The sequence below is a fragment of the Leptodactylus fuscus genome, chromosome 9 (assembly GCF_031893055.1).
Source record: "Leptodactylus fuscus isolate aLepFus1 chromosome 9, aLepFus1.hap2, whole genome shotgun sequence".
Classification (NCBI taxonomy): Eukaryota; Metazoa; Chordata; class Amphibia; order Anura; family Leptodactylidae; genus Leptodactylus; species Leptodactylus fuscus.
In genome coordinates this window covers 82,299,500-82,324,433 of record NC_134273.1, presented here as the reverse complement: position 1 = coordinate 82,324,433, position 24,934 = coordinate 82,299,500, and the positions used below count along the sequence as shown (strand labels likewise).

The following is a 24,934-nucleotide window of genomic DNA, read 5'->3' as shown; positions in this document are numbered from 1 at the left end:
TATGTCCCCTCTGGGACCCCTCTTGATAACAGCGCCCCTGCAGGCGAAATTTAGTATTAACCATGGATGGTGGGACAGATCTACCATAGTAGGACCCATTCTTACAAGGTGGCCGCCATGTTGGTTCAAAGATGGGGATCCTAAGTAGCAGCTGCACCTCCATGTTGTCCAATAGGGACTATAGATAGGACTTTACGTCAAAAATCCAGAATAAACCGCCATATTAATAGAGATGTTCAGGCCGGGGATTGGCGGCAGCCGTCACTTTAATAAAATCCTGAACGATCCCTTTAAATTCTGTTCAGCCTTCAGGGAAAGCTGGGTGACAACTAACACAGACCCCACAACAGCGAGTCTTCCCATTGGTAGAATGTGACATTCTGTAACCAGGAAAGCTGAGTGACATCCACTGTGGAGGCCAATGGTGGTCACCCAACTGTCCCAGAAGTGGAGCTAATAAGCTGTGGCCCTCCAGTCTCATGTAGTCAGTGACTGATTCCCAGCATGCCCTGCGGGGCCACAGCTCTCAGGCCGGTAGTAAAGCACTGAGTGCACGGACTACATTTCCCGGCAGGCTTAGGAGCAGGCAGGAGGTGTACGCATGCGCAGTGTGGAGTAAGATGTCAGCTGCCTGGAGAGCGGCATGATCGGGGCACTGAGCGGATCTGAGGTGTGAACTGCAGACATGGCGGCGATCAGAGGAGGCTGGAGGGCCGTGACCGGGAGAGGAGGCTGGAGGGCCGTGACCGGGATAGGAAGCCTGGGCTGTGTGAGGAGGAGAGGCTCGACACCATGGTGAGTGCTGCCCGGGGGTGTAACGTGGGGTATAGGTCATAGTGGAGGGCACCGGGTGTATACATAGACATGAGGACTGCAGGGACCAACATAGTGAGAGGACCAGCTGTGAGGACAGAGCCATCTGCAGGGGACCCCAGAGGAAAGCTCTGGTGTTGGAGACACCTATGTAGAGACTCTCTGCTGCAGGGACCCCCTATGTAGAGACTCTCTGCTGCAGGGACCCCCTATGTAGAGACTCTCTGCTGCAGGGACCCCCTATGTAGAAACTCTCTGCTGCAGGGACCCCCTATGTAGAGACTCTCTGCTGCAGGGACCCCCTATGTAGAGACTCTCTGCTGCAGGGACCCCCTATGTAGGGACCGTCGGTTGCAGGGACCCCCTATGTAGGGACTGTCTGCCGCAGGGACCCCCTATGTAGGGACTGTCTGCCGCAGGGACCCCCTATGTAGGGACTGTCTGCCGCAGGGACCCCCTATGTAGGGACTGTCTGCCGCAGGGACCCCCTATGTAGGGACTGTCTGCCGCAGGGACCCCCTATGTAGGGACTGTCTGCCGCAGGGACCCCCTATGTAGGGACTGTCTGCCGCAGGGACCCCCTATGTAGGGACTGTCTGCCGCAGGGACCCCCTATGTAGGGACTGTCTGCCGCAGGGACCCCCTATGTAGGGACTGTCTGCCGCAGGGACCCCCTATGTAGGGACTGTCTGCCGCAGGGACCCCCTATGTAGGGACTGTCTGCCGCAGGGACCCCCTATGTAGGGACTGTCTGCCGCAGGGACCCCCTATGTAGGGACTGTCTGCCGCAGGGACCCCCTATGTAGAGACTGTCTGCCGCAGGGACCCCCTATGTAGGGACTGTCTGCCGTAGGGACCCCCTATGTAGGGACTGTCTGCCGCAGGGACCCCCTATGTAGGGACTGTCTGCCGCAGGGACCCCCTATGTAGGGACTGTCTGCCGCAGGGACCCCCTATGTAGGGACTGTCTGCCGCAGGGACCCCCTATGTAGGGACCGTCGGTTGCAGGGACCCCCTATGTAGGGACCGTCGGTTGCAGGGACCCCCTATGTAAAAACAAACCAATAAATAGATACACAAAAGTATGTGTGCACTAAATCAATTAACAAAACAAGGTTTTAGGGGAATTTTTATGCACACTAAAATATAACTTTTAATAGTGATTGTTAAAAGTCACAATGTAACAAAATTATACACTTAGACGTTCCTCACGTAGTGTGTGGTCATGTGGCTGCTGTGTTTAGACACCAAAAGAGGGTTCCCCCTGATTGAATACAAGGGAAAAACTCTCAATAATTTGGTGTTCAGTTAGCATCCCACCCAATTATAGTTACTACCACCCAATGTTCCACTATAGCTGCATAGAAATGGTGTACGAATTGCCACTAAGTATCCACCTAGCACACAGAGTACCGGTTCTCTGACAAACACACCACCAAGTATTCACAATTGCATGCAGCAAATGGCTGGGGAGGAGAGTGACATTGCTAATCTCAGTTTGGGCTATTCTCGGGCATTGGGATATAGGCTATTAGACACAAGCTGGAACCCACATACTTAGACACACACATAAACTTGTTAAAATAAAAGCGAGATATATGTAGTTCCTGACGCGTTTCAGCTGACTGATTCACAGTGCCAGCATCATCAGAGGCTCACAAACATACAGTTATTAGAACGTGCTGTAGATACAGCGCTATTACGAGCTCTTTTGACTGCTCGGTCGGTCATAGTTTCTGACCGCAGCGAGCGCTTCCAGGAGCCGGGTTTATAAACCCAAGTCTCCTCCCAGACAATTGACGTCAACGGAGGTGTGGCCAAGTACGTCACTGTTACCACACCTCCAAAATGAACCACGCCCCGCCCCTCCAATACAACGGCCGGACCGCAGCTAAACAGCGCAATACGCGCATAATGTAACATCCAGACCCCACATCGCGGTAAATATTGACGGAGCCACACAAACAAATGGGAAGACACAGGTAAGTCAAACCAAATCAGAAAACAAATCCCACCAATTCAGATGAGCCAAACACAACTATTAATAAAAGGAAAAAACTTAATATAATGATAGAACAAACTCCCTCCGGTGTACGTATATCACATGATGTAAAGATGAACTGTTAATAGAGGGGAAATCCATACACCCACCAAAAATACATAGGCCACGTTGATGACTAAATATGGAGAACACCTATTCACCATGGGTATTATGAATAATTACAATATCCCCATCAACCAATATAGTCAAAATGGTAATTGACAAAAGGGGATATTACCAGCTATGAACATATTCATGAGGACATCCCTTCTGCAAAACCCCGGGTACCCTTATATGAAGGATGAAAAAGAGATATATTCGTTCAGACCCTTGGGATGTACTGTGTCCATCAAGAATATCCATCTAGTTTCTCTTTGGATTACTTTCCTATCATAATTACCCCCTCTAGGTGATTGCGTAACTTTCTCAATACCTTGGAAGCGAAGGCAATTTACATCTCCATCGTGTACCTCTCTAATATGTTTAGAGATGGGGGTTGGTTCTTCACGTGCAATGTCGTTAATATGTTCACGGATTCTCCTGCGGAACTCCCTCGTTGTTTTTCCAACGTATTGGAGTCCGCAGGAGCATGACGCTAGATATACCACCCCCGTAGTTTTACAGTTAATAAAACTCTGTATGTAATATGTGGCTCGTGTGTTAGTGGATCTAACGTTTTTTCCTTTTTGAATAAATTGGCACGCCTTACATGTCCCACAAGGGAATGTGCCCTTTATATCTGCCAGTTGTCTATCCAGCCACGTGTCAGCCGACACTGCTGGGGGCAGATAGCTATGTACCAACCTATCTTTGAGGTTCGGACCCCTGCGAAAGGTAATGCTCGGTTTTGTCCCTATTAATGATCCTATAATAGGGTCAGTTCTAAGAATATCCCAAGATGTATTAAGGATTCTTTTAACCGACTCGGCCGCACTATCAAAAGTTGCGACCATCCGAATCTCTTCAGACTCCTGCGTACGAACTCGAGGGTTCAGCAATTGTGTGCATTCTGTGCTGAGCGCATGATGGTATGCTCTTCGTAAGACCCCACTAGGGTAACCCCTCCTGGAGAATCTACCCTTTAAATCCCTGGACATGGTCTGAAAGTCCGAGAGATGGCTACAGTTTCTGCGGATCCTCAAATATTGACCCTTGGGGATGCCTGATTTTAATGGCTCAGGGTGCCAGCTCCCCCACTGTAGTAATGAATTGGTAGCAGTCTCTTTGCGATGCACGCATGTGCGCAAGCGACCTGATGACTCCTTTGAGATTGTTAAATCCAGGAAGGTCATTTTCTCCTCCTGGATATCAAATGTAAAAAATAAACCCAGGTCGTTCACATTTAGTGACTGCACAAACAGAACAAAATCCTCCCTGGGCCCGTCCCACAGTATGAATATATCATCTATGAAACGGACCCAGAGGAGGATCCGCCGCGTCCACCTATCCATGGTGTCACAGAATACCCTCTCCCTCTCCCACCAGCCCAGGTAGAGATTAGCGAACGATGGGGCACAGGGGCTCCCCATCGCCACTCCCCTGAGCTGGTGGAAGAGGCCACCATCAAAGGAGAAGACATTCCTCCCCAATATGAACCGCAGGAGTCTGAGCACAAACTCATTGTGTGGCTCAAAATGGCTGCCACGTTCAGCCAGGAAGGCCCCGACAGCTCCACACCCCAAATCATGGGGTATGGAGCTGTACAGGGCCTCCACATCCAGGCTGGCTAACATAACGTCAGATGACACCTGGATATCCTCCAGTCTCCGGAGAACATCCATGGTATCTCTCAAATAGGACGGAAGGCTAAGGACAAAGGGCCTAATGATATCATCAACATATAGGCTGGCATTCTGAGTTAATGAGCCAATACCAGCCACAATTGGACGCCCTTTCAGGGGCGACAGCCCCTTGTGCAACTTGGGTAGGGCATAAAAAGTTGCCTGAATCGGATGCAAGGGTATCAGGAATTCTTGTTCACTTTTACTGATGAGATTTTGCTCCCTGGCCTGATTGACAATAGTCACCAGTTCATCATAATATCCCCTAATGTCATCCCTTTGAACTCTTTCATATCCAACAGGGTCCAATAGAATATCATAACACATACGGGTATATTGGCATCGATCCATCAGTACTAAGTTTCCTCCCTTGTCCGAGGCTTTTATAATGATACTTTTGTCCCTTTCCAAGTCCTTCAAAGCAGCATCCTCCGTCCTACTAAGATTGGATGATATCAAATACTGTGACTTATTGTCAGCCAGCCTGAGAATCTGTTCAGTGGTGACCCTCAAAAAGACCTCAATCGCTCCCTCATCCCCCAGAGGTGGAAATTTTGTTGATGGGAGGTGTCTCATCTGAATTGGTGGGATTTGTTTTCTGATTTGGTTTGACTTACCTGTGTCTTCCCATTTGTTTGTGTGGCTCCGTCAATATTTACCGCGATGTGGGGTCTGGATGTTACATTATGCGCGTATTGCGCTGTTTAGCTGCGGTCCGGCCGTTGTATTGGAGGGGCGGGGCGTGGTTCATTTTGGAGGCGTGGTAACAGTGACGTACTTGGCCACACCTCCGTTGACGTCAATTGTCTGGGAGGAGACTTGGGTTTATAAACCCGGCTCCTGGAAGCGCTCGCTGCGGTCAGAAACTATGACCGACCGAGCAGTCAAAAGAGCTCGTAATAGCGCTGTATCTACAGCACGTTCTAATAACTGTATGTTTGTGAGCCTCTGATGATGCTGGCACTGTGAATCAGTCAGCTGAAACGCGTCAGGAACTACATATATCTCGCTTTTATTTTAACAAGTTTATGTGTGTGTCTAAGTATGTGGGTTCCAGCTTGTGTCTAATAGCCTATATCCCAATGCCCGAGAATAGCCCAAACTGAGATTAGCAATGTCACTCTCCTCCCCAGCCATTTGCTGCATGCAATTGTGAATACTTGGTGGTGTGTTTGTCAGAGAACCGGTACTCTGTGTGCTAGGTGGATACTTAGTGGCAATTCGTACACCATTTCTATGCAGCTATAGTGGAACATTGGGTGGTAGTAACTATAATTGGGTGGGATGCTAACTGAACACCAAATTATTGAGAGTTTTTCCCTTGTATTCAATCAGGGGGAACCCTCTTTTGGTGTCTAAACACAGCAGCCACATGACCACACACTACGTGAGGAACGTCTAAGTGTATAATTTTGTTACATTGTGACTTTTAACAATCACTATTAAAAGTTATATTTTAGTGACCCCCTATGTAAGGACCGTCTGCCGCAGGGACCCCCTATGTAGGGACTGTCTGCCGCAGGGACCCCCTATGTAGGGACTGTCTGCTGCAGGGACCCCCTATGTAGGGACTGTCTGCCGCAGGGACCCCCTATGTAGGGACCATCAGTTGCAGGGACCCCCTATGTAGGGACCGTCGGTTGCAGGGACCCCCTATGTAAGGACCGTCTGCCGCAGGGACCCCCTATGTAGGGACTGTCTGCTGCAGGGACCCCTATTTGTAGCAACTGCCTGCTGTGGACCCCCATGTGAGAGGTCCAGTGGTGTGGGACCCCTATGTGGGACTGCCAGCTTTAGGGCCCCCCATGTCACACAGTCCTGCCCCGTCTCCAGACTATGTGAATTATTCAGCGGTTTCCTTTTCTGCAGGTATCAGGAACTGGTGGAGACAGAGAAGAAGACGACGGACAAATCAGTGTCTAAGCCCCGAGCATTCAGATCCAACATCTTGAAGACCCCGGGAGTCCTCGCTGTGGATAAGATGAGCAAGGAGTCGCTGTGTGAGCACCTGGCCCAGAGCGTGGTGTATCAGAAAGGTCTGCAGCCCTGTCATGGATCTTATACAGAGTCCACCTTACCCCCACGTCTTCAGCTCTTCTCCCCTCTTGCCTGTAGTCATTACCCAATACTCTTTATCTCCCTGCTGCTTTATCCCCGTTGCTTTACACTGCAGCACTTCTTTCTTGCTCACTTTGGCTCTTCTTTGTTCTATTTTTTTAGGTCCACTTGTGGCCATCAACAAACCCCAGGGGCTGTCTATTACAGGTAAGTGAGGATGGCCGGGGTCAGCCATGTTCTGCACTCTGCCTCTTGTGACACTACAACTCCCAGCATGCACGCCTGCTCAGCTCTTACCAAAAGCCCCACAGAAGTGACTGGAGGACGTCGGGGGTTGTAATTTCACAGCGGCTGAAATGCCAAATTTTATTGCCCCCTGGGTTATTGGGTATTGCACCAATGAGCTGTAATTTGTGGGCAACCACTGCAGCAAGTGTTTAGTTTCCCTGCAGCGCCCCCACAGGGGTAATGAAGTATTACACTGTTTTCCTAGTTCTAAGTTTAATGCGCCTTCCTGCTGAGACCTCGGAGTGTCTTCTCTGTAGATCTGCGAGTGTCTGGTAGACCTTTACAATGTCTTCTTCTCCATCAGGACGTCCAGAGGAGCCATCGGTGGTCTCCGTCCTCCCGGAGTTACAGCAGATCCTGCAGACGGAGCCAGATCTTCATGTGGTGAAAGCTGCGCCAAAGTATGTGAGACGTCCCCTGTATAGTCTAATGGGGGTTCTGGGACTATGGTATCAAAGGAAACGGGGACCTATTCTTATTGGGGTTTACCAGTCCTTGATTCTTCATACTGATGACTTGTTATCTGTCGGAGACCCAACACCTGCGCCCGTGCAGATCAACTACTGCAACCTCTGGGTCCAGCACTGCTATTAGTCAGGCAATGGGAGCCACGCTATACAGTATATGGGGCTGCTCCTATTACTTGAATGGGGGCAGTGCTGCAGGCGCCACCTGTCTACTAGCAACTTCCAGCACCCGAAGGCTGCTGTAACAGCTGATCTGCACGGAGTCTGGGGGTCGACCCCGCATGTCACATACTGATGACCTGTCCTGTGCATGGCTAATCAGAATGAAAAATCCATTTCGGGCTCGAAAACTCCATTTTAGATAGACCACCAATATTAGATTGATAATGTCCGACACCCGGGACCCCCGCTGATCATCTGTTAGAAGAGCTTGTGGCTCTTCAGTGGACTCCCCTTGCTCTTCTTCGGCCATCTGACATCAGGTTCATTGGTCACATGGCCATGCTGCAGCTCAGTCCTATTCAAGTGAATGGGGCTGAGCTGCAATACCAAGAACGACCACTACACAATGTACAGCGCTGTGCTTGCTGAACAGTGAAGAGGTCACAGCCTGGATCATCATGGTTTCACAAATGTTGGATTTTGATCGATCTGATATTGATGACCTATCCTATGGACAAGTCATCAATATAATAGTCCTGGAAGACCCCTTTAATATGTCGTCACTCTAGGGCTTTACTACTTTGGGGCTGGCAGGGGGATATAGTAATATGAATGTACTGAATGATTTAAAGGGGATGGTCCACGTTTTAATGTTCTACTATAGCTCTAACATGCTGATTGGTGGGGGGGGTCTGACTGCCAGGACCCCTACCCAGAACAAGAGCCCCGTTCCCCTGACTGAATGCAGCGTCAGGCGGAGCTTGTATACCACTGCTCTTGCACGGGACCTCTGCAGAATACACAGGGCTGCGTGAATAATTTTGGCTTTTCTCTGACCTCTGCTTTGCTCTCTCTTCAGGGAGAGTTCGGGGCTGGTCCTGCTCTCCACGTGTCACGTCACCACCAAAACATTTGAAGATTACTACGCTGCGTGCCGTAAAGAGGAGCGGCCGATCACAACGTTCTGGTGAGCGCGCCCTGTTGTAGTCCTGCTCACTGTGCTGTAACGTTGATATAACATGCGTAATAATGGACTCCATGTTTTCAGTGCCGTAACGCTCGGCATCCCCAGCCCAGGCGAAGGCGAAGTGAAAGTGGCCCTGAGAACGGAAAGTGGCCGAGAACTGGATCCGGTAAGACGCAGGATCTAATGTACAGGAACCGCGGTGGAGGGATCAGCGGTCGTATTACATTCCTGCATGTTCTGTTATTAGGTGGTCCCCGTGCTGCACCCCTCTAAGGGAAGCCTGGAGAGAAGAGAAGTGAAGAGGACGCACACAAAGTACAAGGTCCTGCACTCTGAAGGGGGGTGCGCTCTACTACAGCTGCAGCCCATGAGCGGTACGGACCGGTTACTAGATGTTAATATTAAAGGGGCGGTGTGAGATTGGGAGACAAAACAAAGATACAGGATAAGTAATGTAATGTATGTACACAGTGACTGCACCAGCAGAATAGTGAGCGCAGCTCTGGAGTATAATACAGGATAAGTAATGTAATGTATGTACACAGTGACTGTACCAGCAGAATAGTGAGCGCAGCTCTGGAGTATAATACAGGATAAGTAATGTAATGTATGTACACAGTGACTGTACCAGCAGAATAGTGAGTGCAGCTCTGGAGTATAATACAGGATAAGTAATGTAATGTATGTACACAGTGACTGCACCAGCAGAATAGTGAGCGCAGCTCTGGAGTATAATACAGGATAAGTAATGTATGTACACAGTGACTGCACCAGCAGAATAGTGAGCGCAGCTCTGGAGTATAATACAGGATAAGTAATGTAATGTATGTACACAGTGACTGTACCAGCAGAATAGTGAGCGCAGCTCTGGAGTATAATACAGGATAAGTAATGTAATGTATGTACACAGTGACTGTACCAGCAGAATAGTGAGCGCAGCTCTGGAGTATAATACAGGATAAGTAATGTAATGTATGTACACAGTGACTGTACCAGCAGAATAGTGAGCGCAGCTCTGGAGTATAATACAGGATAAGTAATGTAATGTATGTACACAGTGATTGCACCAGCAGAATAGTGAGCGCAGCTCTGGAGTATAATACAGGATAAGTAATGTAATGTATGTACACAGTGACTGTACCAGCAGAATAGTGAGCGCAGCTCTGGAGTATAATACAGGATAAGTAATGTAATGTATGTACACAGTGACTGTACCAGCAGAATAGTGATCGCAGCTCCGGAGTATAATACAGGATAAGTAATGTAATGTATGTACACAGTGACTGTACCAGCAGAATAGTGAGCGCAGCTCTGGAGTATAATACAGGATAAGTAATGTAATGTATGTACACAGTGACTGTACCAGCAGAATAGTGATCGCAGCTCCGGAGTATAATACAGGATAAGTAATGTAATGTATGTACACAGTGACTGTACCAGCAGAATAGTGAGCGCAGCTCTGGAGTATAATACAGGATAAGTAATGTAATGTATGTACACAGTGACTGTACCAGCAGAATAGTGAGCACAGCTCTGGAGTATAATACAGGATAAGTAATGTAATGTATGTACACAGTGACTGCACCAGCAGAATAGTGAGCGCAGCTCTGGAGTATAATACAGGATAAGTAATGTATGTACACAGTGACTGCACCAGCAGAATAGTGAGCGCAGCTCTGGAGTATAATACAGGATAAGTAATGTAATGTATGTACACAGTGACTGCACCAGCAGAATAGTGAGCGCAGCTCTGGAGTATAATACAGGATAAGTAATGTAATGTATGTACACAGTGACTGCACCAGCAGAATAGTGAGCACAGCTCTGGAGTATAATACAGGATAAGTAATGTAATGTATGTACACAGTGACTGCACCAGCAGAATAGTGAGCGCAGCTCTGGAGTATAATACAGGATAAGTAATGTAATGTATGTACACAGTGACTGCACCAGCAGAATAGTGAGCACAGCTCTGGAGTATAATACAGGATAAGTAATGTAATGTATGTACACAGTGACTGTACCAGCAGAATAGTGAGCACAGCTCTGGAGTATAATACAGGATAAGTAATGTAATGTATGTACACAGTGACTGTACCAGCAGAATAGTGAGCACAGCTCTGGAGTATAATACAGTACAGGATTCTCAGTCTCTGTGATATATTATTACTGACCTGTTTTCTCTCTTTTTAGTTTATAGAGATCAGCTTTTAGTCCACACCACATTGAAGTTCTGCCCCATACTAGGTGACCACAATTACAGTGCCCGGGTAGCAAAAGTTTTAGGGGAGAACATTTACGTTCCTTTGGACATCGCAAAACCAAGACCTCAGGTAAAGCAACGCTCAGGGTTTGCCTTTAGGGAGGTGTAGCTAAAATCCAATGTATGAAATAGAAGCCCTGTCTCATCGTAGCTCTGCGCTGTTATGGGGGCGGGCGGGGGGTGTCAGATCCTTAAGCCCATTCACAATACATCCCTGCTATATAACTGACCAGTAATATCAATACCAGATCCGTCCACAGCAGCTTCCTGACAGATCTCCTTGTAGTGAGTGACTGGATCTTACACACTTTGTCTGACTGTATTTCCTCTGTTGCTCGCAGCATATACAAGAGAAGATTCTCCTCAAGATGCTTTTTAAAGAGGAGCAGGTGCACCAAATGCCCCTGCACCTTCACCTGCAATACCTCCTGATGCCAGACGACTTCTTGGGGGTGCATCCAATATATATCGGCGCCCCGCCCCCTCCTTTCTTCACACGGACAATGAAGCTTTTGAATCTTAAGATGAAGCAGCCGGTTCTTGACACGTCTTTAAGGCGCAGTGCAACTAGAAACTAATGCAGGATGTTTACAATACCCAAAATGGTATTGTAAACATTATGCAGAAAACACAGGGTTAATTCCTTCCCATAACCCCTCCGGTTTTTGGATGGCGGAGGGCCGACTGACCGGTGGACTCTCACTTGGTCCCTTTATTGCTGACGGATTAGTGGGGGGAGGCTCCTGCTGCAGCCCGGTGCCTTACAGTCAGGACGAGCTTGTATATACATGTATAGGTTGTGTTTTCTCTATTATTTGGATGCCTTGATTCGTGTATAGTGGTTTGGGGGAGGGGAATATTTTCTTACAACTGTAAATAATGTTAAGTTTCTTTAAGATTTATTCTATATTTCTAATATTGCTCCTTTTATAAAGAAAATCAGAGACTTTATTGTTTGGTTTTTCTTCCTACGTGTCTATAATTAAAGGGGCGCTCTGGTTTAATGACAAGGGGTACAATCTTCCAAAATACTTTGTTTCACTTCCTCCTACTTTTCTAGATCTCTGCTTGCTGTCATTCATTCTGCTTTCCTGCAGTGGATGAAAATCCAATGGCCACAGAGGTGCAGGGCTTGTTACCGTCACAGATCGGTAGTCCATTGTCTGGTAACAAGCCGCGTAGCTGTGTGCCCATTAGATTTACATCCACTGCAGGTAAGCAGAATGAATGACAGCAAGCAGAGATCTAGGAAAGCCGGAGGAATCGGGAGAATTGCACAACATTCCATTATACAAACAATAACATTTGTCTGAAACTGGACCACCCCTTTAAGGAGAACTTTTCACCACCTCCAAATCCAGTGCTTTAATAGTCGCCCCAGCACAGTTGTAATTTTTTTCTCTCGCCCCCACCATTCCTGAACTATCAATGCTCTTAGTTTTGGTGCCCGATATGCTATTTAGGCTCTGTACTGCCAGGAAGAGGCAGACGAGGGGTGTGATTCTGAGCTCTGACACTGGCTGTCTCTGAATCACACCCCTCTGCCTGACTCCGCCCAGCTGACACTACAGAGCTTAAATATCAGGCACCAAAACTACCAGCGCATGTTGCTCAGGAATGGTGGGGGCCAGAGCAGAAGTCCAAACTGTTTTGGAATTAGTGGAGCAACAGCTAATTAATTAATTTTTTTTTTTTGTTCTCTCCTTTTTTTTGTCACCGCCCCGCCTTTCAGTAGTGACGATATTCAGTAGTCATATCTTAGTATACTCTTACCCGGTCCCACTTCTTCTTAAAGAAATCTTCAATGTAAAAGATTCTCTGACAAGGGATTTATTCACATAGAGGACTGTGGGAAGTAGAAATGGTGTCTAATAAATGACAACACATTGGGGGAGGGGCGTCCTCTATAGGACAGACCTGACATGAGTCGCAGTCTGTATTGTGAGCACCATTGTTTCTCCGCACAGCCCCGTGGTCATCAGAAGAGCAGAGATGTGAGGATGGCCGTGCCCCGGGCGCTGAGGGGTTCTGTTCCTTCATGGAACCTACTGAGGCGAGTTCCCTTTGTGAGCTGGAAACGGATGGGTTTGGCGGGGAGTTTAGCGCTCCAGGTACAGTTACACATTGCATGTAGTGAAGAAGGTCCCTTACAGAACAAACATGGCATCCGGTGGGGGTCCAGTCCTGAAAATGAGAAACACATTTATACAGGAGCTCATATCTACAAAGCTGACAATATATACTACGTATACTGTGCCAGACTCCAGGAGAGGCGGAGGGAAGTCACAAGGTCACCACGGAGCCCAAGTCTAAGGGGTTAGTACCCCCCACCCTATGCTGAAGCTTCCCGGCCCACCATCATATACAGGCAACACGGCCCACTTAGTCGTTGGCTGGCATGGGTCACCACTGAGTGCGCACTTCCTATTTCTCTAGTGGAATCGGGACGTATCGCCCAGCAGATATTTGGGCAGGATTGGCACACAACTGGTGCCCATGGACAGACAATAAGAGCGCTCTCCTGTCTCATACATTGAAGGTCGCCATGTTGGCTCCAGTTTTTCTTACCTGTCCTTGTTAAGTTTTTGAAGAGCTGAATTTCCCCCAGGTCGAGGCTGGAGAACTTCAAGTCCAGGTTTATCCCGTCCCTGTGTCCGGCCGGGGGCTTTACTAAAAGTGGCTTCTCTGAGAGACAGAGTTTCGGTGCTGCGAGCAGACGCTGATGGAGTTGGGTCACGGCTCCCTTGGACGTGTTTTTGCCTTGCACCAATGACTTGCTCGCCTCCTTATACTCCGACCCCAACGTGCTGGACAGCCTTACAAGCTCCACGCTCTCCGTTCTGTGTTTTACTTCCGCTATTGCAATGTTCTCTTTACCGATGTTCGTGGTCTTTGCCCTTTTTAAGGGGCGAGGGGTTTGTATGGGCCGGGAAGACTTGGATGTTGAATATGGGATCGTTGACCTTTGTCTTGACAGATCTTGGTTGCTTGAGGTTGTATTAGATGTCTTGCTTTGCACCATGGAGAGGGATCTTTGGTTGGTTGCGTGAGTGAAGCCAACATTTATGGGTCCATTGAGAGGTTTGGGGAGAAAAGCACGCGGCTTTCTCACTGTGGAGCCTTCCACCAATAAATTGATACCGACATATTGAGGAACATCTACAGCGGGCTGAAAGGAAAGTGAATCTATGTTATGGCTGATCCCCGCTGATACATGTAAGGGGGTAAAGATGCGACTGCAGATATGAGAGATACACCAATCGGCAAATCACGTGACCTATTATCCACCCCAAGAGTGACCTTCAAACCAAGGCCGGGCAGATCGCTAGTCAGCTTGGGCTCCCATCTATTGACTGGTTATATGCTGACAACCCACCCCAGGGGAAATGCTGCTTGACAACTGCAGACTACTGGCTGTACCTGTTTGTAGATAAGTTCGAAGCCGCCAACGTCGCAGTTCCGATCATTCTTCCTATCGATCACTACACGTAGAGTGTCCTCCTGAACCATAGCGCAAAGTCTGCTGGTCACAGCTGTGGATGGCGCCATCGTTGGGCTGGAATTGATCTCGATCAACCAGGGCTGAAAGTTCTCACCGAACATGAAATCGGCCCCGTACAACTCGAAACTGCTTTTTCTGAACTCTACCACATCCTGGGCACTTTGCATGGCATGTACGATGGCAGCCTTCATCCCTGGCACAATGATCTCCTCCCAGGCTCTCTTTTCTCCCAACTTCTGGAGATGCATCTGGAATTGATCGCTAGACCACATGTTATCGGCAGGAACCTGAGGGTGGCGGCTACGGGAGTTCTCGAAATTCTTCTGTATGGAGTTGTTACATAAATGGATGGATCTGTAGAGGGGACACATGACAAATGTAACCCTACCAGCCATCTGGTCATCGTATACTCTCTGGTCAATGATCATCTGTAGATGACTATGACCTTAACCCTGTCTACAGGTGACATTGCTGAAGACTTGAGAATATCATGGACGAAGAGTTACAAGATGAGAAAGATGGAGGCTCAGAGCTCTATCCTTCCACCTGAAGAACATCTGACCAAGCTTCACCATATTTTGAGAAGACCTGGCGTTGTGTTAGGAAGATGTAGAGAGAAGAAGAACAAGATGGTGGAGACAGTGATGGAAATCATGAAGATGAAGGCTTGAGGCCTAAGCAGAAGACGGGACACTCTTAAGAAAACCGATTAGTTTGGCTTCCAGCCGTCAAAACCAAACATAATGTTAGGAGAACCCAACGATTGTGGTAGGAGAAGCCAACTACCAAATGTGTGGGACCTCCTGATTCTCTCCATCAGCAGATGGGAAGAGAAGGAACAGCCACTTCCAAAATAACCACCCGTCTTAAGAACTAGAATGTCAAGCTAACCTACGTGTCTAGATTCTCGAGGGAGAAGGGTTGGGTTGAAAATCGCACATAACATTCCCGGTAAAACCAGATGGTGAGAGGATTCCAGTCCGTCACCAGGAACCATTGACGCACATCAAACTTGGTGCCGAAGATGAGTAGTGGTCTCTCAATGTACTTCTGGACCACCCACTTTCCATCCTTGACAATTATGGGATCACAATCCACCAACTTTAGAATCTCAGCCAAGCGATCCATGCAGATAATTCCTAGAAAACACAAAGTGGAGCCAGCTAGAATCTCAAGGAGCCGTGGTGGCGGCAGAAGAAGTCTTAGCTTCTTAACATTTATACACTGAATTTAAGCCAATTTAGGACTAATGAGTAATAAACAATATGTCCGCCATTACAGTTCTCATGAGAGTTGTCAGTCCACGGTGACAGATGTTTGCATCATTTTGTAAAGATATATATATAGTTATAATCTATCTCTCCACCACTGATAATAAATAGCGCTCACCTCTACCACGAGATTTGGCACCGGGTTTAACAATCCAGACATTCCTGTCACCTTCAATAGCCAATTGTGGATTCACATCATCTAATTGCTGCAACAGGTTACTGCACCGATCCCTATAGGAGAACGAATGTTCAATGGACGCTCCATCACTGCAAGAAGACAAAGGAGAATAGAAATGTAACCGTTATACTAAACACATATGGATTATACATAGGGGGCAGTATTTTAGTACTTTATCACTGCACTATTTTGTAGTTATCACCACAATGTAAACCTATAGGGGGCGTAGGTGTACTTGCATCGTGTCGTCCACATATAAAAGACTCCCATAGAGCAGCATTATTGGCAATGTAATAACCGCCATATATAAGGCCCCTTCACCCTCCGCCTGCAGTGCGTTTACCGTAGGAGTCAGGAAAGTTCTGGCACGTGCCATATACCGTACTTAATAGCTGCCTGGAAACATCCTCGGGGTGCAGCGGATTCCCCTCTCTGTCATGTGGGTGCTGTATGGGTCAGTCATGTCACAAATAAGACGCCGGACCTCCAAATATTACGTTCACATCACAAAGTTGTCACACCCTACAAGGGGCAGGACATTAGTAACAGGTCTGCGCATACAAACAATCTTGTGGTCCGCACCACACGCCACTTATCCCGAATACCAATCAACAGATGCCATGAGGACATTTTATTGGCCAAAATTGTGACAGTCACACCTGAAGCAATACACGAATACGTAACCCAAAGAAAAGCGAACCAGAATCTTCTTACTGGGTGCCCCGATATGGAACAGCGCCTCCTCTGGTATAATGGAGCGCTAGAGAACAAAATGGTCTTCACCACTCTACAAAACGGAGCCCAAACTGCAACCCCGATGTGACATCCTATACAAAATAAACTTCTAACTGCAAAAGATTTAACTAAAAGGAGGAAATACCAGAAAGTCAAATCATAGAACAGAGTAAGATTACTCCGACCACTTCCTCAAGAAGACGCTGAAAATGGCTCCAAGTCAAAGTGTCCTCCAAGCAGCGAATCACAGCAGAGCGAGGGGAAGCAAAAGTGTGGTCACAGATGGCAGAAACTGCAGCTCCACAGTATTATAGTAGTTATATATTAGTATATAGGGGGTAGTATTATAGTAGTTATATATTAGTATATAGGGGGCAGTATTATAGTAGTTATATTCTTGTACATAGGAGTAGTATTATAGTAGTTATATTCTTGTACATAGGAGGTAGTATTATAGTAGTTATATTCTTGTACATAGGAGCAGTATTATAGTAGTTATATTCTTGTACATAAGGGCAGTATTATAGTAGTTGTGTTCTTGCACATAGGTGGCAGCATTATAGTATGTAATGGGTGTGAGGTAACGATCTATTCCTGGATATCGCACTTATTACATGCACATTCTCTCTCCATGTTACTTTGGTTATCACACATAGTCAGTAACACTAGAATTATTCGATATATTTTTTACTACATGACTTACTGAATGACTTGATAGTAACTACGCAGGAATTCCTCCCATGATGCATCGGTCATGATGGACGTTGTCGCCGTCTCCAGGTCAATGTCGTCGTGTTCCAGGCTGTTCAGATAGAACTCGCAGGCCTTGATGGCTGTTGTGATGATGTGAGCGGGGACACAACCTCCGCGCTTCTTGCTGCCTCTTTTGTTATCTGTAGAGAGGTGTCAGGTATATATGGCGATAACCCCACTGATCCCACTAACATCCATATGGGGTTTTGGACGGGGGAAGGTATTGGGTGTCGAACAACCCCAGTTGCTGCTATATTCATAGGGGAAATAAAGACATGACAATCCCAATATGACTCCAAGGCTGCTCTGCTTCTTTGTGAGCCTCTTACTATGTCTATTAGGGTCTATGGACAGGCCAGATTGTCCCAGAACATGGAGGAATCCCAGGTATAGGTCGTGCAGCTTTTTGGACATTCACATGGCAAGTGACTTGTGCTATAAAGATACATAAGTGCAAACTGGCCAAACCCTCCAGGTCCACTACTCACCGGTCACATTGGCCGTGTCCTCCTGGATGTCTGACGCTCGGCTCCAGTCTCCTCCTGCCACCCTTTTAAGAACACCCCGAGCAGCCGTCAGCCAGAAATCCTCTAAGACACAGAGCAGACCCGAGCCTCAGACAGTGCGCCATTTATACATAGGGTTAGGGATTACTGTATGTAGAAGTAGGTCATACTTTGTTAGGCCAAGCACAGGGTCTATTTGATACCTGTGACAGTGTCATGTCCACCCTCTTAGGCCCCGTACTAGGCATAACACAGTCTTTTGGTTTTTCCTACAGTGTTGTTATTATTTTTGGTTCATGTGCTGTCCATGTGTAGAAAGGGCTGTATACAGACAGTATACAGACACACATATATGTTCTTCTACAGTCCATGTGGCAAAACACAGCTGTGGCACCAGAATGGAGTGGACCACTAATGGAGGACCGAACAGACATATTGATGACCACAGCAACCAATCATGGAACAGCTTTCAATTCTTAAACCACTCTGTCAAAATGAAAGCTGTGTCGTGATTGGTCGCTATGTTTTCTATTACCTTTCTTCATTTGGATAGATGAAGCCCCCTGCCCATTACCCGTACCTATGAACGCTCTCTTCTCATCCTCAGCTCCTAATCTGTAGCACCGAGGGAAGAAAGAATCAGGGTCGGCTTCATCAAACCAGTGGAGGTTCCTTAAATTGGTACAGAGGCCCACCTAAAGGGAAATCACCAAACCCCCCCTCATGAAAGCCGCCATTACCAAGTCCAACAGAACATTACTTACTAGAAACGTTTTATGTATTTACTAATGTTCCCCATCTATCTATCTATCTATCTATCTATCTATCTATCTATCTATCTCCTATCTATCTATCTATCTATCTATCTATCTATCTATCTATCTATCTCCTATCTATCTATCTATCTATCTATCTATCTATCATCTATCTATCTATCTATCTATCTATCTATCTAGCTATCTCCTATCTATCTAGCTATCTCCTATCTATCTATCTATCTATCTATCTATCTATCTATCTATCTATCCATCTCCTATTTATCTATCTATCTATCTATCTATCTAGCTATCTCCTATCTATCTATCTATCTATCTATCTCCTATCTATCTATCTATCTATCTATCTATCTATCCATCTCCTATTTATCTATCTATCTATCTATCTATCTATCTATCTCCTATCTATCTATCTATCTATCTATCTATCTATCTATCTATCCATCTCCTATTTATCTATCTATCTATCTATCTATCTATCTATCTATCTATCTCCTATCTATCTATCTATCTATCTATCTCCTATCTATCTATCTATCTATCTATCTATCTATCTATCTATCTATCTATCCATCTCCTATTTATCTATCTATCTATCTATCTATCTCCTATCTATCTATCTATCTATCTATCTATCTATCCATCTCCTATTTATCTATCTATCTATCTATCTATCTATCTATCTATCTATCTATCTATCTCCTATCTATCTATCTCCTATCTATCTAGCTATCTATCTCCTATCTATCTAGCTATCTATCTCCTATCTATCTATCTATCTATCTATCTATCTATCTATCTATCTCCTATCTATCTATCTATCTATCTATCTATCTATCTATCTATCTATCTATCTATCTCATGACTCTTGTCCTATCCTACAATGTGAGGACGCACCTTGGTGGTAAAGGATCCAGCTTTGGCGTAGTGGTTCATCATCTGATCTTTCTTCAGGAACTTGCAGTCCACAGCGTCTCGCCTGGTTGTCCAGATAAAATACGGTATTTCATTACGGACGAGTCTTGACTGAAGAGACAGAAAAGTTGGCAGCTGGTGATGTGATGTCTCAGTGACTTCCTTCCTCCACTAGATGGCACTTTCCTTATTCTACACAGCCGCTAATGTATAAGAACAGACCCCCAGTATATAGGGTAGTGGTCTGCAATTTGCTTGTGGAGGTCTGGGAATTCTGGGAGTTGTAGTTCTTGTCACTTACCATCAGATCGTACGTGCCATCTGGATCTTCATCTTTCTCCTCCTCTTCTTCAGCTTCCTCATCTGGGGAATGAATACAGAGCACATCATGAATGTGAAGAAGTATGAGATATTTTACAGGATTCCTGAGCCTCGGTGCATTGTATTGTGGAAATTTTTTACCTTTCCCTTGTTAATTTTGCAAAAACACTACATCTCTCACAATGCAGGACAGCAGAGCGACTCGGGCCTTGTGTACACGAGAACTACAGGATTGTGAATGCAAAAGCGTTGTGTATAGGCTGAGCTGCGCAGGGGGTGGGGCCAGTGATGTCACATGCTAAATTTTGTGCCTTTGTGAAGTCATTAAAGAGAATGTGTCACCAGAAATGTCCTTATATCCTGCAATTTTCACTCTGCCTACTAAACCTAATAATAGACGAACACTTGTCAATTCTGTAGGGTTTTCTTTGCAGCAGTTTCTCTATTTACATCACAGGCAGGATTACAACAGAAGATAACACCTCTATAGATAACACCGCTAACTCATCATTACCTCACTACTGACAATGAAGTATTTCTATATGCATCTTATGTACCGTCGTCATCATTTCCACTTCCATCTCCATCATCTTCTTCATTTTCCTCATCCGCAGCTTTTTTCTTTTTGCGAGAAGCCTTTGTGACCTTGGGCAGCTTCTTCTCCACCCATCCGCGGCTGCGCAGACAATGACGTATCACGGGGTAGGGGCCATGAATACTGAATATCTTTTTTTGCTATTTTTGGGTAGTAGAAGAGAATGACAACGATTAAAAACCAGAGGACAGAAGGATCTTGTGTCACCCCTCTCCATACTTGAAGGGGACCTACTTCCAGCACAGTTGGCATTTTTTCTCTAGCCCCCACCCTTCCTGAGCAATCAGTGCTGTTACTTGCAGTACATATAGTCTCTCTACTGTCAAGTGGGAGGTCCTAGTTTGTCTGCTGCAGCCCAGGACGGCCCAACTGACAGTAGAGAACATATTGGGTGCTGAAACCAACAGTGATGATTGCTCAGGAGCGGTGGGGGCCAGAATCAGTGGAGGGGTGGCTCTTAAAGGGTGCACAGAGCTGGACTAGATACAGATGGTGAAAGGCGCTCTTTACAGTATCAGCAAAGTGACTGAGATTTCATTTAACCTTATCCACAATGCAATGCAATACCAGACACAGCCTATGGACAAAGGTGGCGCTGTTTCTGGGAAAAACAAAACACCATTTATTGTAATCTCCAGTGTCTACAGCCCAGTACCATGTATTATTAATACGGATTCCTGTCTGAACTGGGGTTGAAAGGGTTTCACTGACCTTGATGGCTTTTTCGACCAGGAGTTTGGCGAGTTTCAGGCGATCTGGATTAATCATTGTGTTATTAATCATCTTTCTCACCCGCCCTTCTCCGGCCGTCACTGTGTATACAAGAGATGTCACTGTTATTACCTGCAAGACACCATAGACAGCAGAGGGGATGGGGTGGATTGTCACATTGTGCAAGTTAAAGGTGTTCTCCACTTTGGACAATGCCAGGTCTTGGCTTGTTAGAAGTGTCCAAGGTGCCTCCCCCATCTGATAAAACCCCAAGCAATCAGCAGTTATGTAGGAAAAACTGGCAGTAAGAATTCAATTTCCCTGCAGCGCCACCACAGGGGAAATGAAGTATTACACAATGTCCATTCACTTCAGTGGACTGTCTGTGTAATTCAGGACAGGGCAGGTCCTCCAGAGCAAGGGACACTCCTTGTGCTCACACTCTACTCTGGCTAAGGGACTAGGATACTGTATAGAGGACCCCCCTCTCTATTACTGCAAAATTACAGGGTGTGTTAAAGGGATTGCCCATTGTCTAAATCCCTTTAATGCCAGTGGGTACAGATAACACAGTCTTGCAGGCCAGCACTATCAGATCTGAGAAGAATTCACAGCAATACAATAAAATATCCATATCAGACCATCACTAATTCCTCCATGATCAGTTGGCAGGGGAGGGATTTCAGATTAGGAGGAGGAGCCAAAAAACACATCCAAACTTGCCAAAATTGACAGCCATGTAAGGTCTATGGCCCACTTTAAATCTTAGATGATGTGCTGGTAACCCCTGCGATCGAACTTTGGAGGATTCCAGCAGCAATGCTCAGTTTCCCTGCAGCACTCCCACAGGTGGAATGAAGTATTACACCATTCCTATCAAAATCAATGTGCTGTCCCTATAATGTATAGATGTGTCGGGTCCTCCGGAGTGAGAGAGGGTTGTCATCTGGTTAACAGATGGGGATCCTAAATAGGAGAGGTCTCCTTCTATTAACTCTTTAACATCTCATTTCTGCTGCCGTATGTTATGTATTTGGAAAGATGAGTAGAATAAGACTGACACTTAGCGCTCACTTACCGTCTTGTTTCTCAGCTGCAGACTTTGGTTTCTTCTTGAGGTTTCCAGTAGGCGTCTTCTCTTGTCCTTCGCACTGAGGTGGGGGTCTCCCAGAAATACCTAATAAATGGGCACAAGCAGAAAGTGCACTACAAGGATATAATATTGCAGAGTATCAACCCTCTTAGCCAGGCTTGTGCTGGAGTTCTGCTTCATAGGTATTAAAATTGGGGGAAGGTCCCCTTTAATACAGCGGGTCCTTAACAGATATTAGTAAAGTCAGAATTTCAGGATTCATTTCCCACCTTACCTGTTCCTTCCATAATTTTGGTCTCATCACAGTTTCCTCCCTCCGGCTCCTTAGATGAGTGCTGGGGCTGTGAGATACACAAAGTGCAGTCATATCACTCTGTCACTACAGCCAGTTACATACAGAACAGACAGAGCTAAGACATTGTTCTCAAGAGCCCCATCTAGTGGTCAGAAGATTGTGAAGTATTTGTCTTTTTGTTCTCTATGGGATTCTGAAGAAACAGTACTTAATCTTTTTCTGAGTTTCATATTGCATGAGCTACAGCACCAGGATCACGCTGCATGGTCTACACAACCCAAAGTATATTACATGACCTATACTACCAGGATCACGCGGCATTCCCTACACCACCAGGCTCATATTATATTATCTATACCACCAGGATCATATTATATCATCTACACCACCAGGATCATATTATATCATCTATACCACCAGGATCATATTATATCATCTATACCACCAGGATCATATTATATCATCTATACCACCAGGATCATATTGCATGCTCTACACCACTGTGATCACACTGGGGACATTTTGGGAATTATTCTACATTATATACATCACTAGCATCTGCCAGCGACTTCGTCTGTGAGTTGGTGTTGGCGCTGAGCTGCTTATATTTAGCCAATTGCTGTTGTGGATGATCCGCCTGCTCCCGCGTCTTGGCTCTGCTACATCGCTGCATATGCGCAGCATACTCAGTTGTATGTACATCTCTGCATATGGAGAGCGTACTCAGCTGTGCTACAGCGCTGCCTAAGCTCTGCTACATCTGGCCATTTGGATTAGAGGGGTGTTCTTATGTCGGTGTCTGAGCAGCTTCTGTGTTACAAAGGGCTGAATGGATGTTGCGGAAATTTGCCACAGTTCGATCAGCCTGCTCCCGCGTCTCGACTCTGCTACATCGCTGCATATGTATAGGATACCCAGCTGTATGTACATGTTTGCATATGGAGAGCCTAAAGAGAGGTGTGCTACAGCGCCAAATAAGCTCTGCTACATCGGGCAATTGTTCTTACAGGGGTTTGGTTATCTGACTGTCTGAGCAGCTTCTGTGTTACAAGGGCTGAACAGATATTGCTGAAATGTGCCAAAGTTCTCTCCCCCTCCCCCATCAGAGGCAGAATAACACATTCCCTGTAGTACTCACTGAAACTCTACACCCGATATACTCCTCTTGCCCACACACAGCCTGCATGTTCTGTAGTCTCTTGATCTTCTATGAGACTCCATTTTCTTCAGCTTTCACACTATCCAGCTTCATCCTATATAGCTCCGCCCACAAAATAGTGTGTAGCTCCACCCACTGCCTAGCATGATCCTATCTGAGAATGGCTGAAGGACCTGTGATGATGTCACCACAGGTCCTTTAGTATTGTGTGAACCTAAATTTCTTCAATGCGGTCGTGTAGTGACGCCATTTACCGGGATAAGAAGTGGCCTATGTTTTAATCGGGGTTCTTATCTATGTATGTGGCAAATTTCATGCAAATCTGTTCAGCCTTTTTTGCGTGATTGAGGAACAAATATCCAAACCCACAAACTTTCACATTGGATATTAGTAGGATAGGATAGTAGGATAGGATTATCACATACTGTAGTTCTGATACAAAAATATTACTATTACGGTATTTTTTTTTATTATGTTCCAAACCAGATGGATTTTATGGGACAGAACAAGTTCTTGAAAACCAAAGATCCGTATTTTCCTTGGAAAGGGCAGATGAGGTAGACAAGACTCGATCAATCACTGAGGTGACTTCTACCCTCTCTTCAGGATCCTACAAGGAGCGCCTCTGGTTTTGGAGGACCCGTCTTGTCCTATGTTACACAGACAAGTCACTGAACACTCACTGCCAGGTCCCTACAGGTGATCAATGGGGGCCCCAACTGAAAGGCTTATAGTAAGGGGCCAACTCTGCCAAGTATCCTCATGGATGGCGGCACAAACATTTCTTCCGCTCCATATAAATGGGGTTTCTGAGACTCCACTTATAAGGAGTAAGTGTGGACGTCACGTGGATTCTGGGAGACATAGTGTCAAATCCTGCATGTGTGAACTTAGCCTGAGATGCTGCTCTCGCTTCGTACACGTGACGGCGCACAGCGAGTGTAGGTGGCGATTACGTATCACAATTGTTCCCACTTCTATACAAACATAAAAGAGCATTCACCTGGGTAACCATGGTAACAGCGGCGCTGGCGGCAATGATTGTTCCGTATGTGAAGACTTCCCAGCAATAGATCTGTCATTCCAGTTCCTGGCAGGGAGGACTAGTCTGTATACAGCAAAAACATAGCGTTACGGTATAGTCTGCAGGCAGGAGACGGCGAGAGCTAAAGGGCATTTACCCCTAAATAAGATTCCTTGTCCTATGGGTGACAACTAATATGGTGGACATGACATGATTCATAAGGGTGTTATTCAGCTTTCCCTGACTCCAGAATGGCAATT

The 24,934-nt window shown here is 46.2% G+C and overlaps 3 protein-coding genes across 3 annotated transcripts in view; 1 reads left to right on the top strand and 2 right to left on the bottom strand.

Moving 5' to 3' along the window:
- JAGN1 (jagunal vesicle mediated transporter 1) overlaps positions 1–24,934 on the bottom strand; it is a 105,474-nt gene that overhangs the window by 18,689 nt on the left and 61,851 nt on the right. The window lies entirely within an intron of this gene.
- RPUSD3 (RNA pseudouridine synthase D3) lies at positions 626–11,683 on the top strand. Its single transcript, XM_075286307.1, has 9 exons — positions 626–795; positions 6,505–6,671; positions 6,856–6,900; positions 7,286–7,382; positions 8,470–8,577; positions 8,659–8,743; positions 8,825–8,951; positions 10,771–10,910; positions 11,182–11,683. Exons 1-9 carry the CDS (start codon positions 686–688, stop codon positions 11,416–11,418), a joined length of 1,116 nt encoding a protein of 371 aa, XP_075142408.1. The 5' UTR covers positions 626–685; the 3' UTR covers positions 11,419–11,683.
- TTLL3 (tubulin tyrosine ligase like 3) lies at positions 12,819–24,735 on the bottom strand. Its single transcript, XM_075286190.1, has 15 exons — positions 24,654–24,735; positions 22,471–22,537; positions 22,182–22,280; positions 21,104–21,204; positions 20,355–20,532; positions 19,778–19,839; positions 19,459–19,587; positions 18,366–18,480; positions 17,768–17,869; positions 17,230–17,419; positions 15,732–15,880; positions 15,238–15,481; positions 14,261–14,696; positions 13,409–14,009; positions 12,819–13,024 (listed from the first exon to the last, which is right to left on the bottom strand). The coding sequence occupies exons 1-15, from the start codon at positions 24,663–24,665 to the stop codon at positions 12,819–12,821; spliced, it is 2,691 nt and encodes an 896-aa protein (XP_075142291.1). The 5' UTR covers positions 24,666–24,735.